This window comes from Pongo abelii, chromosome 16, assembly GCF_028885655.2.
Source record: "Pongo abelii isolate AG06213 chromosome 16, NHGRI_mPonAbe1-v2.0_pri, whole genome shotgun sequence".
Classification (NCBI taxonomy): Eukaryota; Metazoa; Chordata; class Mammalia; order Primates; family Hominidae; genus Pongo; species Pongo abelii.
This window is the reverse complement of record NC_072001.2, coordinates 23,999,325-24,019,015: the sequence shown is the minus strand read 5'-3', so window position 1 is coordinate 24,019,015 and position 19,691 is coordinate 23,999,325. Positions and strand designations below refer to the sequence as shown.

Below are 19,691 nucleotides of genomic sequence, written 5' to 3'. Positions count from 1 at the left end.
CCAAAGTGCTGGTATTACAGGCATTAGCCACTACGCCTGGCCAGCATCCTTTCAAGTACTGGGGTACACCCGAGCTCCCAGCTTCTAGCTAGGAGTCATTTGGTCCCTCTTTATCCCAAAGGACCTGCCACCATCATTGGTTCCCAAAGCCCAGCAGGGTCCAGGCTCTTCAGCCTCCAACCACTTTGCATTTCTTTTCTGCTTTTCGTTCATGGAGATAAAGATTAACTTATTTTTCAGCCTGGGCATGTCTTTTTTATGTACTTTATTTTTTATCTTATTTTTTTTGAGGTGGAGTCTCACTCTGTCACCCTGGCTGGAATGCAGTGGCGGGATCTCATTTCACTGCAACCTCTGCCTCGCGGGTTCAATTGATTCTCCTGCCTCAGCCTCCTGAGTAGCTGGGACTACAGGTGTGCACCACTATGCCCAGCTAATTTTTATATTTTTAGTAGAGACAGGGTGTTGCCATATTGGCCAGGCTGGTCTCGAACTCCTGGCTTCAAGTGATCCTCCTACCTCAGCCTCCCAGAGTGCTGTTATTACAGGATTACAGGCGTGACCACCGCGTGCGGCCTTTATTTACTTTGTATATCTCATCTATTACTGCTGCAGTTTGCAGAAGAGAGGATGCCCTCAAACCTAACTTCTCCAGACCATCCCAAATGGGAAGTCTGCTCCACGTCAACAGTGTTGTTGCTTTTAAAGACTATATGTCAACATGCCAGATTATAGCAAAAGGATGTCGAGGGCGCAATAGGAAAGCAAGCCTGAGAGTCCTGGAGAGAAGGTGGCAGAGCTGCGTTTCGAAGGTGGTTCCTTCTTCAGACCCTGCCCTTCCTGCCTTGTTCCTCCAGTTGCGAGATTTGCTGTTGGAGCTCCTCCACGGGCGAAGAGGTGAGGCTGGACTGAGAGGGAGATGGAGAAGCTGCCAGAGGTTCTTTTGGATCTAGAATTGAGACAGCAGTTCCAGCCAGGTCTGGAGGTGGGTGCTGTCACCCAGCCCCCAAGGGAATGCTACTGATTGAAGAATGTGGCAAGAACTCCCTGGCCGGGAGAGGGAGGTGCTCGCTCCTTTGAATCGCCTGAGCCCAGGCTGGAAGGCCCAAGGGGGAGGACGAGGCCAGCTCACTCCAGCTCCATCCCCTCCCTTTAACCCTGAGCTAGTCACCCTCCCAGACTCCAGTCCCTTTTCCTAAGTGCCCTCCCTGCAAAGTCTGCACGGAGCAGCGCTCCCTCGTGCCAGCTCATCCCGCACTTTCTTGTCTTTCAGCAACCCCATGGGTTTGAACCTGAGATGATTCATTTTCCTAAAAGCCTCTTTGGGCTGAGGGAAGGCGTGGGTGGCTCTGCCAGTTTTGGAGTGGGGGCTGCCTCTTCTCAGAGCCGCTGCGAGGGCCAGGGCCACCCTCCCAGGTGGGTGTCTCTGGGCTGGGCAGCAGCTTTGTGGGCAGCAGCTTTGTAGGCAGCCCGGGCCATCCGCACTGGTCTGGGAGGCTGGGGGTGCACCGGCTCCTGCTCCTGATAGAGCCAAGGCACCTTCCTTACCTGAGAGCTGACTTCCTTGAAGAGTGGGCACAGAGAAGCCGGCAACATGGGTGGTGTAGGCACCCAGGAGAAAATCTGTGGCTCAGTCTCAGGGAGAAGTCTCCACCAGCACAGCTGTTGTAGAGATGGGGAAACTGGGCTGAGAGGGAAGGGGGCTTGCCCAACTCACCAGCCCTGGAATGTTTTGAGCTTTGGGGGTGGATCTCCCAGGAAATGTGTTTTATGGCACCACCACCTCTGGTCACCCACCCTGAGGTGTGGCGGGCCTGGACAGCCAGCTTGACTGAGGGCCAGGCTGGTGAAGTCAAACATACCACTCAGGAAGGAGACCCAGCCCTTCTCCAGACAGAGTTCAAATGTGAGGACTGCCTTCTTTGGGCCTCAAATTCCCCACATGAATTCCAAGGACCCCTCTAGCTCCTACACTCTGGGCCAAGGTTTCCTCTGAGCCCCAGTCAGCCTAGAGGACCTAGGATACATCTTCCTTGGACAGAGACCCACCATATGGGCAGCAGGAGGTAGGGGTGGAGGTAGGCAAGGTTCCCGTGGGGAGGTGGAGCTGTCATGAGAGATGGTGTCTGCAGACAGTGGGTGTATCGTGGCTCTGCTACTACTTGCTGGGTGGCCCTGTGATGTTTCTTTCCCCACTCTGGACCTCAGTTTCCCTATCTGTTCTGTGGAGATAAGATGCCTGCCTGCATATTTGTGAACTGGGATGTGTGGGGGCCAGTTGCAGTGTTTCTTGGTGTGGTCCTGGGGCAGCCTGCACCACCCCATAGAGATTTCTGGGCCCCACCCTAGGCTCACAGGACCAGAATCTCTGGGAATGAAGACTGGGAATTTGCATTTCCACAGGCATCTGGCTGATTCTGACATGATTGAAAAGCACTAATAGTATATAGTAAGCTCTTTATAAAAGGTAAATTCATAGCTGCCTTTTACTAAATATAAATCTCACCTTCCCTTCCTCAGTTAAGGACACACACCGCAGTTGAAAATCACTGTGCCTTTCCAGATGCAGAATCTGACCTTTCCGATGAGATTCTGTTAACTGTTGCTTTCTGTAGTTTGTATTCCAAAACAAGGGGAATATCTTTCCATTTTTTCAATATAAATGTTTAGGTCAGATACGCTTTTTCAAACTGGACACACACACTCACACAGTTTAGGGTTTCAGCTATGGCTTCCTCTCAAATTATTAGCCTCTTTCTGCCAGGGAGCAGTTTTTCCCAGACAAGACCCTGGACACAGGCTGGTGGGGCCCCTCCTCATCAGAATCACTAGATCATGACTGACTCCTAGAGGTGGCTTTTTCTGCTTAAGTGTCAGCCCATGGGCTGGGATGTGACCCCCAAAGTTGCAACAGAAGCTTCCACCCATCTTGGGGCCCCCCTGCCATCTATGGGGAAAGGCCTGTCCCTTGTCTTCTGGGCCCAGCCGGCCTCACAGGCATTCAGCAGATTGGAAAGTCAAAGCATGTGCTGTGCTTGGCTGGGGTCCCTTGCGCCCCTTTTTGGGGTGAGGTGGAGTGCATCCAGCCCCCAGTATCCCTGCCATTTATTCCCCCCCTCATCCCCACCCCCATACACACTCACAAGTACAAACACAGGTGCAGTCACTGTCGCACACCACTCTGGACAGCACCATTTCCAGCCTCAGGGGGGCAGTTTCCTTACAGGGAAGTTAATGAGGCACTAAAGAAGGCTCAGAGGACAGGGAGAAAATCTATCGAGAAGAGGCTCCTAGACCTGGTTCTGCCTCTGAATTGCTGGGGGTCCTTGAGAAAGTTGCTTTCCCTCTCTGGTCTCAGTTTCCTCAGGTGAGAAATGGGGGGCTGGCCAAATGGTCTAAGGTTCTGGGAACCTCTAAGTCAGAGCCTGTAGCTGGTGGTCAAGATGAGGGAGAGGCCCTCAGGCTCAGCTGAATGCCTGAGAGTCAGGACAGGCCCAAAGGTGAGAAACCTGAGCACATCAGGTGGGTTCAAAGCTGGTGCATGAGCCCCACAGCCTGCAGAGCAGCTCTGGACTCGGGAGCCCGCTCGCACCAGCCCAGTGGGACTTCAGAGATGTGGGGTCCAGCCTCTCCTACTGTTGCAGGGCTGGGGGCTGGGATCTGCAGATTCTGACCCCACAGCTGCCTTAGACATGCCAGATGGGCTGGGGCAAGACACACCCCTCTCTATGAACTGAGCAGTCAGTCCAAATAGATACACTAAAGAAGGGCTGTGGGATGGACCCAGCTGTAGCCTGGGGCTACAGACTAGCTTCCAGGGTACTCAAGCAGCTGGCCTCTGGGGTAGCAGCCCCGGGTATGAGAGGCAGGACTCAGAATCTAGGCCAAGCCTCTACAGGAATCCCCTCTGGAGAGCCCAGGCACTCTGCAGGAGGGGCAGCAGGCAGCAGGTGCACCAGGAGCATGTTTCACAAGGTGCTCAATATTGCATCTGCTCAGATAGGCAGCGAGTTGGAAAGTGGTTGCAGTAGGCAGGGTGACGGCTGCTCCCCAGAGCCAGGAGTCCAGCCCAGCACCCACCTGAGTCCGCCTTAGTCCTGCTCAACTGGGTTATCTGTGCTCTTGGCCCTCTGGTCCCACCCACAGAGAGAGGGCTTTGGGGCGACTAGGTGAGCTGGCCCTTGTCGGAGGATGTAACTGACTCCTGAGCCTGGCGAGCCAGGCAGCCCCTCACCAGCGTCCCCACCCCCACATCTCCAGCCCCCCTCATTCCCTGATCCTCCCATCCACTCCCCTGACCCAGCGGTTTCCTCTGCTCACTCTCTTTTCCTGCTCCCAGGCTCGCCTGGTCACGTGTCCTTCACTCTCCTCTGAGTCTCCCTCTTTCCAAGCCGCCTCCACTCTACTTGACACACTCTCCCTTAAGACACCAGAGTACACAAGCGCAAGTCCCCGCACCTCACCTTTACTCCCAGATATGGGAGGGAGATGACATGAAGACCCAAACGCCCCTTGGCAAGAGATCTGGGGTATGCAGAGGGGCAGATCTGAGGCTGTGGAAGCTCCAGGGGCTCCCTGCGGGAGGCTGCATGTAAGCTGGCTATTGAATTTGGCTCTGAGCTGAGACCCCTCGTTGAAGCTCCAGACCAGGAGCCAGCTGCTAGCTCGACCCCTCCATTTGGTGCCTCAGAGAAACCTTGCACTCTGTAGGTCTAAATCTGAACCCAGAAAATCCCCCCATGTCGGCCCTGCCTCTTCATAGGGAAAGCACCACCTCAGACCCAGTTCTGCACCAAACCCACATTTGAGTCATGGGGCTCCTGCCCTGCACTGTGAGCACTCTGGATAAGCCAGTGCCGAGGGGGAAAGAGCTCTGAATGCCAAGCCAGAATATGAGCTTCAACTCCACCTCCAGCTCTGAGAGCTGTGGGCGGGGAAGGGCCCTAGTCCAGTTTGCTGTAGAAAGACCAGTCTGCCACTGTATGGCACATGGATGGCAGGGGCAGAGTGCAGGTGGAGAGAATAGAAGGTGGGCAGGGCAGGGGAGGCAGGGACATGGCTGTAGCCTTGGAGATGGGAGGACAGACAGGACTTGGGGGCTACTTGGATGAACCAAGGGGGGAGTCAGGAAGAGACACCCAGTTTTGTATCAGATGTGTAGAGCATGGGATGCTGTTCATTGATCGAGGGAGGGGGAGGAGGAAGAGGTATGGCATGGGGAGGAGGTAGCTGAGCTCTGTCATTAATGTCATTTGAAGTCCCCAGGGAAAGGAAGGCCCGCCAGCGCCTTCACTGCTTCAGCCAGCTCTCAGGGTGACTGTGCTCCCTGGCCCTCTCAGCTCCTGCTTCATAGCTGTCAGCTGCAGTGGGGGACAGCTGCAGCAAGGGCCCAGCATATCTGTGTGTTTACCCAGGGGACTGCCGTGTGGCCCATGCCGAGCAGAAACTGATGGACGACCTTCTGAACAAAACCCGTTACCACAACCTGATCCACCCAGCCGCCACCTCCTCACAGCTCATCTCCATCGAGACGGAGCTCTCCCTGGCCCAGTGCATCAGCGTGATAGGTGCAGAGGATAACTGTGGCTGAGGCTCAGGTGAAGAGGCAGCTCATGCCCAAGCCCCAAGCAGTCAATGTCCAGAGGAATGAAATGACTAGAGTTGACTTAGACTGACCAGTACACGGTGGGGAGGCTGGAGGAGGGTCCATGAGGTTTATAGGTGTCCAGTATTTAATGAGGTCATGGTTTTGTTAACAAAGAAGAAATGAGGGTGGGGGCGGGATCACCACTGGCTAGGCAGCCAAGGGGCCTGCAGAGACTCTGCTCAGCTGAGTCTCCAGCATGACCATGAGCTTCTCCTCCTCATCGTCCCAGCCCCACCCTACTCTCTCCCCCAGCTTGCTCAACAGGTGACCTTACAGGCTCCCTACTTGTTGGGGAAAATAAGAACTAGATTGGGGGAACTGACGGGCACAGAGGCCCAGGTGTAGGCGCAGGACCACAGGCGGTGCAGAGTCTACTGAGCCAGGCGGGTGAGGGTCTGGAGAGTGGACATGGCTGCTGCAGGCATGGAAAGGAGGCGCAGATGGTGGCACTCCCAGGGCCCATTGTCAGGGCCTCCATATGTGGATGTGTGCAGAGGTGGGGGTGCTGAGGGAGGAGGGGCCAGGGAATTTCTCATCTTCTCTCTACTGCCTCTGAGTTGGAGATGTCAGAGGGAGCCATGGCCCACTGTAAAGTGACACAATGTCCCCACCCACAGGGTTAGAACCCCTCCCCTGGAAGCAGCTCTGAGGGGAACAGTCACATGTAGAGAGTGCAGGACGCTGTGTCCAGCTGGGGGAAGGAGGTCACCAAGGGGGTTGACCCTCCTCTGGCCAGGTGGCTGCCTTCTGACACACCAGCCTCTCTCTCTAGCACGGTGGGCCCCACACACCCAGCCTGTGAAACCTACAGCCCTCAAGAAGGCTTTGGCCAAATTAATGAGCGGCTCCCTCTCCCAGGAGGAAGCACAGCTGAAGGATGCGGAGGGCAGTAGAGTTGTGTATGCTCCGCCCCCTCTCTCCAGAGTGGGATGGAAAGAAGGGGGCTTTCAGCCAGGCTGGCCCAGGCTGGGGTCTGAGTGCCACTGTCCAGCTATTGGCTTCTGGCTTAATGGGTGAGCCCAGCTGCTCCTGTGCAGCTGCCGCCCTAGTGAGGGTGAACCGGCAGGCGAGTTCCATTTCTGAAAGCCTGGGAATACCGTCAATATTAGGCTGTGGGCTGCTGGGCCAGGAAGGGGAGTTTATTTTTCAGGGTTTGTTTATCTATTGAGTTGATGAGGGAGGGTTATAGGTACAACCAGCTTAAAGATGGAAATTTTGAGAGAGCAGGCAGGGATTTAGTGCTGGGTAAGCCTTCTCAAAGCGGCTCTTTTGGGGTGGCCAGAATCCAGTACCAATGTCCTCAGCATGTTCATCAGCTGCTGGGGGAGTGGCGGACAGGATGAAAGCACAGGAACACTTTCTGGATGATAGAAATACTCTGTATCTTCAAAGGAGGTAGGTTCCATGGGTAATGTTAAATGAGTTAAAACTCATCAAAATGTAAACCAGATCTGTGCATTTCACTGAATATAAATTATACCTCCAATTAAAAACATTTTTTTAAAAGACAGATGGGCTGGACGCAGTGGCTCACACTTGTAATCCCAGCACTTTGGGAGGCTGAGGCAGGTAGATCACCTGAGTCAGGAGCTCGAGACCAGCCTGGAAAACATGGTGAAATCCTGTCTCTATTAAAGGTATACAAAAAAATTAGCCAGGCATGGTGGCACACGCCTGTAATCCCAGCTACTCGGGAAGCTGAGGCAGGAGAATGGCTTGAACCCAGGAGGCAGAAGTTACAGTGAGCAGAGATCGTGCCACCGCACTAGCGCCTGGGCAACAGAGCGAGACTCCATCTCAAAAACAACAAAAAAAGGACAGATGAAGGTTTTCAACTTTCACTAAAGGCAGAGGAGCTTGTGACAGATTCGCCTCCCCACAAGAGCAATTAGAAAAACTGGACAAAAGTGTGCCCTGCCCCCAATCAAAAACAATTGTTGGAAAGTAACTGAAAACCTCAGCCAGAACTTGAGTGACCAGGCCTAGGAGGTGACCCTGACAGTCTGTGGTGCTTTTCCCACATTTGGTGATTGGTCAACAGTAGAGGGCTAAGAGGCTAAGAAACTGAGTATGAAGTAGTACTTAAGGGGCTGGAGAGCCTACCTGAATATTTGGCACTCTCACAGGGCTGAAATGATCTAATGAGAATTTGGGTCCCAGGAAGGAGATGGGACCTCGGTGGGGACCCTGGAAGGGCCACCCCTAGGAGTCCAAATGAATAAAACATAGACCAGCCATCATAAAACCTAAAACTTGCTTTGAACCAGCTTAGTCCCAAACTAGATGAAGGCGATGTGCCCTTACTCCAGTTGTGTGCCATAAAGTCAAAGTCAATACTCTCTGGAGACAGAACAAAGTTTATTAGGAATGCCATAAGACAACACAAGACTAAACGAGAAAGACCAAGAAAAAATACAATAGAAACATACATGTAAGGAAGAAACTTTTTTTTTTTTTTGAGACAGAGTCTCGCTCTGTCACCCAGGCTTGAGTGCAGTGGCACGATCTCAGCTCACTGCAACCTCTGCCTCGCAGGTTCAAGCGATTCTCCTGCCTCAGCCTCCCAAGTAGCTGGGATTACAGGCACGCGCCACCATGCCCGGCTAATTTTTGTATTGGCCAGGCTGGTCTTGAACCCCTGACCTCAGGTCATCCATTCACCTCGGTCTCCCAAGTTGCTGTGATTACAGGCATGAGCCACCGCGCCTGGCCAGTATTTTGCCACAATTTAAAATAAATAAATGTTTTTTTTCAGGTTTGTGCTCAGACTCTATTCTAAACAGTCACGTGGCGGCTTACTCTTCTCCAGGCCTTGCTGCCGGCTTTTACATGTTTATTGTTTGTGCGTTCTTGTCATCTGCTCGGTAGATGGCAGCTTCCAGGTGCTCCTAAGGGGCCAGGAAAGAGAGTGAGAAGGCACGGAGGTTGCCAGGTCATCCCGCTTGGGGCCCCGCCCTCATCACCTCCCTCAACCGGGTCTCCTGCAACTCTTGGTGGGCCACCTCGGCCACCGCTTCGCCCTGAGCTTCCTGCTGCTGCAGCTGGGCAGTGCCTCCTTCTCAGAGGCCAGCTGCTGATAGGTGGCCACACACTGCTGCAGGTGACCCAGGTAATGGGCTCGCTGCTGCTGCAGACTCTGAGCCTCTTGGCTCTTCAGCTCCACCTGCAGGATAGGCGTCAGGGTAGGTAGTGGCTGGCTTCCAGATTCTGGGCCCATAAACAGGGTGGCGAGGGCACTGCGGGGCTCTGTCGCCTGCCCAGGCCCCTTGCCCTAGCCCCTTCCTCCAGGCCTAAATGACTGCCTCCCTTGCCTAGAGGCCCATGCCTCCCTCCCCAGCCTCAAATCTCACACCCTTCTTCCCACCATTTAAACTGTAGGCCACAGACTGGTGGAAAAGCAGAGGGAGCCAACCACCATCTGCTAAGTTGTGGTGAGGTCGTTCTGTATGATCTCCAGGGTTTCCACGCACCTTCGTCTGCTCCCCCCAGAGCTCGGCCTTCCGCCCCAGCTCCCCCAGCCTCTCCTCCAGCTCCTGCAGCCTCACCTCCAGTTCCTGCATCTTCTCCTCCTGGTGCCGCAGCCTCACTTCCTGCTCCCACATCTTCTCCTCCTGCCTCCGCATCTTCTCCTCCTGTTCCTGCATCATCTCCTCCTGCTCACGTATCTTCTCCTCCTGCTCTCGCATCATATCTTTCTGCTTCCGCACCTTCTCCTCCTGCCTCCACATCTTCTCCTCCTGCTCCCGTATCTTTTCCTCCTGCTCGCGCATCTTCTCCTTCTGCCTCCACATCTTCTCCTGCTCCCGTATCTTCTCCTCCTGCCTCCATATCTTCTCCTCCTGCTCCTGCCTCTTCTCCTCCTCCCGTATCTTCTCCTGCTCGTGCATCTTCTCCTCCTGCCTCCACATCTTCTCCTCCTGCTCGTGCATCTTCTCTTCCTGCTCCCGTATCTTCTCCTCCTGCCTCCCCATCTTCTCCTCCTGCTCCCGTATCTTCTCCTCCTGCCTCCACATCTTCTTCTCCTGCTCCCATATCTTCTCCTCCTGCCTCCACATCTTCTCCTCCTGCTCCCGTATCTTCTCCTCCTGCTGGTGCATCTTCTCCTTCTGCCTCCACATCTCCTCCTGCTCCCGTATCTTCTCCTCCTGCCTCCACATCTTCTCCTCCTGCTCCTGCCTCTTCTCCTCCTCCCATATCTTCTCCTGCTCGTACATCTTCTCCTCCTGCCTCCACATCTTCTCCTCCTGCTCCTGTATCTTCTCCTCCTGCTTGTGTATCTTCTCCTCCTGCCTCCACATCTTCTCCTCCTGCTCCTGCCTCTTCTCCTGCTCGCATATCTTCTCCTGCTCCTGCCTCTTCTCCTCCTCCTCCCATATCTTTTCCTGCTCGTGTATCTTCTCCTCCAGCTCCCGTATCTTCTCCTCCTTCTCTCGCATCATCTCCTCCTGCCTCCGCATCTTCTCCTCCTGCTCCCGTATCTTCTCCTCCTGCTCTTGTATCTTCTCCTCCCGCTCCCGTATCTTCTCCTCCCGCTCCCGTATCTTCTCCTCCTGGCTCCACATCTTCTCCTCCTGTTGCTGGTTCAGGCGGTTCCACAACTCATTCTCTTCCACCTGGGCTTGGAGCTTTGCTGACACACTCTGCAGCTCCTTACCCAGGTGGTCAGTCTCCGCCTGCAGCTGCTGCTGGAATAGTCAAAGTGTTGGTTTGAACCTCAGAAGGAAACAGACTCATGAGCTAGCCATATAAATGTAATCTATAGGCCAGGCACGGGGGCTCATGCCTGTAATCCCAGCACTTTGGGAGGCTGAGGTGGGCGGATCACGAGGTCAGGAGATGGAGACCATCCCGGTTAACACGGTGAAACCCCGTCTCTACTAAAAATACAAAAAATTAGCCGGGTGTGGTGGCGGGCCCCTGTAGTCCCAGCTACTTGGGAGGCTGAGGCAGGAGAATGGCATGAACCCGGGGGACAGAGCTTGCAGTGAGCCAAGATTGTGCCACTGCACTCTGGCCTGGGCAAAAGAGTGAGACTCCAACTCAAAATAAATAAATAAATAAATAAATAAATAAATGTAATCTATAAAATAATGGTTTTCATCCAGTATCCTTTAAAAAAATATTTTAAGCACTAACCCTGAGATTCTGATTCCCCAGGCAGGGCCCCAATTTGTACATTTTTAGCACACTCTAGAGGATTCTATGGTGGGACCAGAACAGGGACCCAAATTTTCCAGCTCTTGGCTGGAGCTTCCCCATACCCTGCATGATCCCTAGACCATGGTCCCAGCTGGGTGGGGCTCCCACAACCCTCGGGGCTGCAGCCGCTCACCTGTGGCAGCAGGAGCTTGGCCCTCTCCAGCTTTCTTTTTAGCTCCTTTACGTTGAGCTGGATCTCAGACTTTTCAGATTCTACAAGTTGAAGTTTTTCTTGTAGTTCGGCATTTTTCTCCTTCAGCTCCTCATCGGTTATGCTATGGCCAGAGGCAGTAGAGAAAGGAATGAATGAAGAACAGAAAGGATGGCTTTGGTGATCAACCCTCTACTTTCAGCTCACAACCACAGAACCGTGGCATTGGAAGGGACCCCAGGAATTAAAAGTCACAGGTGGCAGGCCAGAGAGAAGACACGAGTTGCCTGAGGCTACCCCATGAGTCAGTGACACAGCCTGAACTAGAGCTTCCCTGTGCACACATGAAAACCTGCAGGAGCCTCTCCCCATGCTCACCTGTACCCCCCACCTCCCAGCACACCACCCACGCTAAGGGCCCCCAGACCTCCCATTCCACCTTCCCCCATCCTACGTGTTCCTGTACAGTTCCAGACTCAGGGTGTCCCTCTCCTTTGTTAACTCCTTGATGTACTGCAAATAGAGAAAGGTTAAGTCAAGACAGAGCAGGCAGAGGAGTAGCTGGATGACCAGGAACAACAGCTACTGTGACTACTCCACAGTAACACTCCCTCACTCTCAATCACACCTGACATGTTCTCAAGGCATTTCCAAGCCCATGGTCTCATTTGTTTTTCATTTGTTTGTTTGTTTGTTTGTTTTGGCAGAGTTTCATTCTTGCTACCCTGACTGGAGTGCAATGGCGTAATCTCGGCTCACCACAACCTCCCCCTCCTGGGTCCAAGTGATTCTCCTGCCTCAGCTTCCCGAGTAGCTGGGATTACAGGCGTGTGCCACCACACCCGGCTAATTTTGTATTTTTAGTAGAGATGGAGTTTCTTCATGTTGGTCAGTCTAGTCTTGAACTCCTGACCTCAGGTGACCCACCCACCTCGGCCTCCCAAAGTGCTGGCATTACAGGCATGAGCGAGAGCACCCGGCCCTCATTTGTTTTTCAAAGAACTCAGTGAAGGTGGAAGGGACAGGGAAAGAGACTGAATTTAGGGCTGGCTAACAGGGGCCCAGAGAGATCAGATAATATTGCTATTGTTATTATTCTTATTACTACCACTGTTGGAACCTTTATTGAGTGCTTCACCAGGCACTATGCTAATAATCCTATTTAATCCTCATAACCTCCATAGGAGATGGTTACCATTATTATCTCTATTGTGTAGATGAAAAACATGTGGTATTAAAGGTTAAGTGCTGCCTAAGATCACCTACAGCTGGGATTTCAATACCCAGGTATATCTGATTCTCTAAGCCCATTCTTTCGCTGGAGGTAGGGGCACAGTTAAGAAGGAGGAAATTAATCCTTTGTTGAATTTTTGAAAGGGTGATACGTTCACATAGTCCAAAACTCAGAAAGTCCAGAAGGGAAATATCTCCCCCCCACACTGTGCCTCTATCCTGAGTTTTTTTATGAATCCTTACAAACATGTTTTATGTATATTACCATAATACGTACACACACACACATATATACCTGCTCCCTCTCTCCACACAAATAATAACATACTCAAGATACTCTTCTGTACCTTTATGGTACAAGTACCCTAACCGCCACTTAGGACTTGGCCAAGGCCACAGCCAAGGATGGGCAGGGCGGGCACTTGGCCTCTGAGTTCTATGTCCAGTGCTCACTCCCCACAATGCTCCCCAGCTCATCTGCAGCAGCCCACTCAGCCCCAGTCTGCCTCTAACAACCACACACAAAAGCAGCAAGAAATGGCAATGCTGCCTTCTGGGCAGGACACTCCATCCTACAGAAGGGAACTTTAGGCTCACTCCTCCATCTGCGAAGCTGGGCTCCCAGGGTATGGGGCAGTGGTTGGACTCACCTTATCCGCCTTCTCCTTCTGTGTAGTGACGGCAGAGAGAGCCTGCTCTAACTCTCCTGCAAACTTCCATGAATCATGCAGGCGGCCGATCAGATCCCTGGCCTCTCCTGGAATGAGAGACATTCAGATGTGGCCCAAAGGACTCCCCCTAAAGGCCTGTCAAAGTGCCAGGTTCAAGGATGATGGGGTGCCAGATTCCCACCTTCCAACTGCTTGACAGCTTGCTGGCTGTAATAGAGTGCCGTCTGAAGCTCGGTTTTCTGACATGTAAGGATTCGTATGGTATGAACCTGGGCCTTTGGGAGAAAAGACAAGCAAATGCTGAAAGAGAAGCAAAGAAACATTCCCCAGAGGACAGGAGGGAACTTCACACCCTCCACTCACCTCTAGCTCCCTCCTTAGAGCTTCCTGATGTTGGTGGTTTGCCTTCTTTTCCTATAGAAAGAGGAAGACAGAGCTCTTGCTAGGAGGAGGCAGAGATGGCACAGCAAGAGACATGCCCCCAGAATGGCACCACTGCCCCAGGACAGGCCCACCCATGGGACCAGTTTATCAGGGACCCTGTGGGGATGGGGTGGAATAAGGGGGGTGAGCCTTCTTCCCCAGGCTAGGAGTGGGGGAGATGAGACTGGGGCCTCTACATCTGAGTGCCCCCAAACCCAGCGGTCATGTCGTGAGCAAACAAAGAAATCGCGTTACTTCTTCCAGCTGAGCTCGGTTCTGTTGTTTCTGTGGGGAGAGTCAAAGGAAGGTGACTGAGGGTGGCCTCCTTGACTCTATTCCCCAGGCCAGGAAGCGGTAGGCAGGGGTCAGGAATGGATTTAAAAGGCACAGTTCTCAGACCCAATGGGAACACAAACTGGTAAACTCTCCTCAACTCCCAAAGAAGAAGGATTTGGGTCTTTGTTGGTTTTTGCCCACAGCCACGGAACTCAAAGTCTGAAACTAGATTCTCTTGAAAAGACAGTAACAGAAACCTTCAGAGATGGAGTGTGAGAAAAGCCCACCCTTCTGCCAGCTTGTGATTTAGAAAGGTGGATTCGTTCAGCAAACATTGAGCACATACGAGCCAGGGACAGTTCCTCACAGTGGGGATAGAGGTCAGAAAAGGCAGACAGGAGTCCTTGGCCCTGAGGTTTCCATTCTAGTGGGCCTTTAACTGTCAGGCTCTCAGAGCTAACAGAAACCTCTGATACTCTCTAACTCTACCTCAGGAAATGCATGCCCAAGAAGGAGAGTTTACAGCAGGCCCTGGACTAGGGATTAACATAAAAACACAATGACAAATCTCATTTAAACTTCACAAATACAAGTAAAATGATACCACTCCTGTTTTACAGATGTGAAAAGAGAGGCCCAAAGAGCTCAAGCAATTTGCCCTAAATCATATCCCTAGCAGATGGAGAGGTAGGATTAAAATCCAGAATTCTTAACCAGTACCTGGCAGTTCTTCCACAATCTTAACAATTACCCTCTACCACCCCTTGGGCCCTCTGTCCCCAGGAGCCTGGCCAGCCAAGACTCACATCCTCAGGTGAGTGGCAACCATCAGAAGTGGTTGTCTCAGGGTTAGTGCCATTATTTATTTTCTTCTTTTTGGTGTCGCTTGCTCCTGCACCAACACTAGGGTTGGTCTGGGCATGATGGTCTCTCAACTGTGGAAAGGAAGAGCAGTGATACTCATGAGAACTACAAGCTCCTACAGTCACATCCTGCTTTACAGTTTATATTAAATACTCTTATAGACCATCTGATTTAATGCCACCAACTGTAGGAAATGTTGTCACAATCACTTAGTGACTGAGAGAGATTGATACCATGGCTGAAAAAAAAGGCAGTAATGGAACTTAAACTCAGTTTTCTGACTCTGAGCTCTGGGATTTTGCCACAAATCAGCAGCTGCCAGGGACCAAAACCAGAGACAGAGGTAGAAAAGCAAATATTAAGTAGGCAGGAACTGTACACCCTCACACATCTGTTAGTGTTAAGAAGTACACCAGTACCTCTCAAACCTTTACATCAATGTATCCTCATGGCAGAAGGCAGCCTTTCTGTTAAATCCGGGAATTTAGCAGAAAGAGGACAACCCAAGCCTCATTTCAGAGAGAAGTCTTGTATACTCTTATAAATCTATGTGACTTTCATCCCTAAGTACATTAATGTTTCATCTCTCAATAGAATCAAGGGAAACTGATGCTTCAGAAAGATGCCCCATATTTATCCTGTGGCACTCAAAGTACCCCAGGTTGAGATGAGATGAGGAAGACTCAAGCTGTCAAGTCCAGTTTCCCAAGATCTGTTCCACAGAAGATAAGCAGATCTCACTCCAGAAACCAGTGACTGAGGGGCACTCTGGTCCCAGAACAATGGAGAATTCAAATCTGAGGTGCAGAACTCAGAAAAAATGTTAAAGTCTCTCTGGAGAGTAGAAGCCTGGGAGAAAACCCAACCCAACCCGTTCTCCCATTGCCACCCAGAGACACTGTCAACATGTGGAGCTCATGGGGGAGGTGTAGGCTTTTCACACTGTCAATGTCTGTGGTAAGGAAGTCAGGCAGCCTGAAACCTCTCTCTTCTAGGTCCCACGGTCCCCATTCCCCTTCCAGCTGGAAACCTGTGCTGCAACCAGAGGAAACAGAAGTGGGCAAGAACACTTAGGGGACTGGGTACTAAGACCAAAGGCCGGTCTTGTGGTAGTAATGACAGTTTGTAGAGGGACTGTGACATCACTACATTCCACTCCTCGGTGGAGTGGCGGGGGTGGGGGGGACACATGAGTGCAATGCCCAAGTTGCTGCTTTGAGACTGGGGAGGGGGGTCACAAAATTGGGACCCATGTCCTTGGAGACGTGACCCCAAAGAGCCCTGGGAGGTCAGGCTTGGGGCGGCAGGAGGTGAGGGCCAAGTAAGGAGCAAGGAGCCCCAGGAGTCACATCCCCAAAGTCACCCTGTGGCAACTGGTGCGGGCAGGTTCTGGGGCACCCAGGTCCTTGGAGATGTGAGCCCAAAGAGCCCAGGGAGGTCGGGTTTGGGGTAGCAGGAGGTAAGGGCAGAGTATGGAGTTGGAAGCCCCGGGAGTCACCTGCTCAAAGTCACCCTGGGGTGCCGGGCAGGGCAGGGGCAGGACTCATGTGGGGGTTGGGCTGACTGACAAGATTTTGGTGTGGGGATCCCAGAGGTACTGGGGGGGCCCAGCCCGGTGTGCCTCAGGAGTGACACAGACTGGCAGCAGTTCAGCTGTCAGAGGGGGCCTCAACTTGGGTTGGGGTGCTGGTGCGTTTACCTTTTCCTTGGCCTCGGCCAATTTGTTCTGTCGGGTTTCTTTGTACATCGTGGGTTGGGTAGGGAGGTGGGGTTGGGTAGGGAGGTGGGGTTGGGTAGGGGGGCGGGGATGGGTAGGGAGGTGGGGGTGGGTAGGGAGGTGGGGGTGCGTAGGGAGGTGGGGGTGCGTAGGGAGGTGGGGGTGCGTAGGGAGATGGGGGTGGGTAGGGAGGTGGGGGTGTGTAGGGAGGTGGGGGTGTGTAGGGAGGTGGGGGTGTGTAGGGAGGTGGGGGTGTGTAGGGAGGTGGGGGTGTGTAGGGAGGTGGGGGTGGGTAGGGAGGTGGGGGTGGGTAGGGAGGTGGGGGTGGGTAGGGAGGTCGGGGTGGGTAGGGGGGCTGGGATGGGTAGGGAGGTCGGGGTGGGTAGGGAGGTGGGGGTGTGTAGGGAGGTGGGGGTGGGTAGGAAGGTGGGGGTGTGTAGGGAGGTGGGGATGGGTAGGGAGGTGGGGATGGGTAGATGAGTGGGGGTGTGTAGGGAGGTGGGGGTGTGTAGGGAGGTGGGGGTGGGTAGGGAGGTGGGGGTGTGTAGGGAGGTGGGGGTGTGTAGGGAGGTGGGGGTGGGTAGGGAGGTGGGGGTGGGTAGGGAGGTGGGGGTGGGTAGGGAGGTAGGGGTGGGTAGGGAGGTGGGGATGGGTAGGGAGGTGGGGATTGTCAGGGAGGTGGGGATTGTCAGGGAGGTGGGGTTGGGGCCACATCAGCATGATCCAGGTGAGGACAACTGTACACCTCCAGTCACCTCTACGTCGCTGTGTGACTGAGCCAGAGGAGGCATAACCAGGGCTGCACTAGAATGCAGAATAGGGGCGTGGCCTTAATGCTTGAAGCCCATTGGCCAATGAGAAAGATGAAAGGAAAAAGAGGCGTGGCCAGACAGCAGCGTGTCATGAAGGACCTGTGTTGTCACAAGGAAAGCTGCCCTTGCAACTGCTGTCCCCGCCCACTCCAGGAGAGGGGCGGGGCTGGCTTTCACTTGAAAAACTTTAAAACTTTATTACCTCAATTGAGGTACAAATCCTATTAAAATGGAAATTTTATAGTGTGCTTGATGATTGATAAAGCAGACTTTAGTATCCAACATTCCAATAAGATAAAGTAATCACAATGTTTTCTCTTTTTCAGAAAAACTTTCTCTTATTCTCCTACATTAGTGTTAAGTTTAAAAAAAAAAAAAAACAAGAAACATGTCTAATATCTTTAAAAACACAAAGCTTTTGAGCCAGGCGTGATGGCTCATGCCTGTAATCCCAGCACTTTGGGAGGCTGGGGTGGGTGGATCACCCGAATTCAGGAGTTCAAGACCAGACTGGCCAACCTGATGAAACCCTGTCTCTACTAAAAATACAAAAGTAGCTGGGCATGGTGGCAGGTGCCTGTAATCCCAGCTACTTGGGAGGCTGAGGCAGGAGAATCCCTTGAACCTGTGAGGCAGAGGTTGCAGTGAGCCAAAATCATGCCACTGCACTTCAGCCTGGGTTACAGAATGAGACTCTGTCTCTAAATATATACATACACACACACACAAACACACACACACACACACACACACACACACAGCTTTCTGTTTAATAAGCACTCAAAGTTCTTTACAGGGTTAAAGCAAATACAGGACCCTTCTAATGTAAGGCTAATTGGTAAGTGATGGGGGAGAGAAAAAGGACATAAATAACTCCCACTCTCATGAGGGTAATCACTAAATCCTATTTTTCTAGAATCACCTGGCCTCTAAGCCCTGAAAATGAAACTGAATTTCTCACTAGATGCTTGGCTATGACTTGCAATCATGAAAACCAAGAATTGTGTTATGTCACTGTGTATTACTTGTTACCTGGGATCAAGGGTTGACTTTTTCATGATTTGCTCCATTACCTGTGTGCTTCTTATCTCAGACCAAACTAAGCTTTTTTATAGAGTTCTACAATTTACAGTTAGTATGTAAGAGTGGCTCTCAAACATATAGTCTCTGGACCAGGAGCACCTGGGAACTTCTTATAAATGTAAATTCTCAGGCCCCACCCTAGACCTGATGAATCAGAAACTCTGGAGTAGGGCCCAGCAACCCGTGCTGCAATAAGCTGTCCAGGTGTTCAGGAACCTCTGCCATACAGCAGGTAGAAAAATGTGTTTCCTTCTATAGGTCCAAAGCCAGGGATACTATATGTTCTGTCTCGATATGAAACAATGACATGCAATTAAAAGACATAAATCTCCTTCCTATTTCCACCCTCCAGCCAGTGTGTTTTATTTTTATGAGTTCAATAAGAAAACGTGTGGCAATCAGAGATTTCATCTAAAAAATATATTTACAGGTATCAGTTCTCATCCAGCCTGATCTCATCCAATATCATTTCTATCCTCTTACATCTAAAGTTTTAGAAAAGGATCTTCACAATATAAGACTCTGGCGCACTAGGAATTCTATGATAAAAGACAACGTAGATCTGAATGTCCAAACTTACTAGAGAAGAAAAGTGGAGTCACTGGCTATATTTTCAAATTGCATTCAACAGGAAATTAAAGTTTTGAATTTTTTTCACCTTCATCCTTCCAAGTTAATAGAATTAAACCAGAATACTCCATTCTTCCACAGCCTGTAGCCAGGCATACTTTTACTGTGTTACTTCTTGCTTTTCAATGGATATAAAGCAAAGTCCTGGTAGGCACATTTTGTATACTTGCAAAGGTGCAAAACTAAACAGTTCCCTCTATTCAACATTAAAACAAAAGTCCTGTAAACCTCAGATGGTGAGTGTAATACTTCAGCACTAGCACGAAAGCCTCAAATATAAAAAGATACCAAGAATCTCACTAGCAAACACAAGTAAGCTCTTGGCCGGGAGCAGTAGTTCACGCCTCTACTCCCAGCATATTGGCAAGCCAAGGTGGGGTAAGTCAGGAGTTCAAGACCAGCCTGGGCAGCATAGTGAATTCATACCTCTACAAAGGAAATTTAAAAATTAGCTGGGCTTGGTGGCACACACCTGTAGTCCTAGAGCTACTTGGGCGGCTGAGGTGGGAAAATCACTTGAGCCCAGAAGTTTGAGGCTGCAGTAGCTATGATCATGCTACTGCACTCCAGTTAGGGTGACAGAGCAAGATCTAGTTATTACATTCTGTCCTGCTCCTGTTTCCACTAAAATCACTAAGTTAAAATGTGTTCATTCAGCAGGATAAAAATTAAGTGAAATTTGACTTTGGTGCTTTGCTAGCAAAAAATAAATAAATAAAGTGAAATGACAAATTACTTACTGGGAGAAGGTCTTTGTAACCTCAATGACAGATTAAAGGTTTGTATCCTTAGCCTATAAAGAAATCTTTAAAATTACTCAGAAAAAAAAATGAATGATTTCCAGCAGAAAATGGACAATGGAGAAACCGGCACCTCCCACAAGAATAAAGATGGCCAGTAAGCAAATGAAAAAGATTCAAAAGCGCTAGAAATCAAAGAAAGGTAATGAAAACAATGAGATTTTCTGCTTAAAGACCAGTGAAGA

At 51.4% G+C, this 19,691-nt stretch overlaps 1 protein-coding gene and 1 pseudogene across 5 annotated transcripts in view; one reads left to right on the top strand and one right to left on the bottom strand.

The window, feature by feature from the left end:
- The first annotated feature begins 665 nt into the window (after positions 1–665).
- On the top strand, positions 666–4,595 carry LOC112131571 (uncharacterized; annotated as a pseudogene).
- A 3,386-nt stretch (positions 4,596–7,981) lies between these two features.
- The window catches only part of LOC129050307 (golgin subfamily A member 6-like protein 1), an 86,178-nt gene continuing 74,468 nt past the window's right edge, over positions 7,982–19,691 (bottom strand). Inside the window, exons 1-10 of one of the 5 annotated variants that reach the window (XM_054532174.1) lie at positions 16,164–16,992; positions 14,407–14,535; positions 13,580–13,609; positions 13,265–13,315; positions 13,083–13,176; positions 12,881–12,987; positions 11,452–11,510; positions 10,980–11,121; positions 9,193–10,332; positions 7,982–8,535 (exon numbers count right to left, since the gene is read on the bottom strand). In XM_054532174.1, coding sequence (XP_054388149.1) covers positions 8,473–8,535; positions 9,193–10,332; positions 10,980–11,121; positions 11,452–11,510; positions 12,881–12,987; positions 13,083–13,176; positions 13,265–13,315; positions 13,580–13,609; positions 14,407–14,535; positions 16,164–16,901 — 2,553 coding nt within the window. In that variant the 5' untranslated portion in view covers positions 16,902–16,992 and the 3' untranslated portion in view covers positions 7,982–8,472. Of the gene's footprint in view, positions 8,536–9,192; positions 10,333–10,979; positions 11,122–11,451; positions 11,511–12,880; positions 12,988–13,082; positions 13,177–13,264; positions 13,316–13,579; positions 13,610–14,406; positions 14,536–16,163; positions 16,993–19,691 lie in introns of those variants that run through there. The other 4 variants (XM_054532175.1, XM_054532176.1, XM_054532177.1 and 1 more) reach the window with 4 other exon arrangements.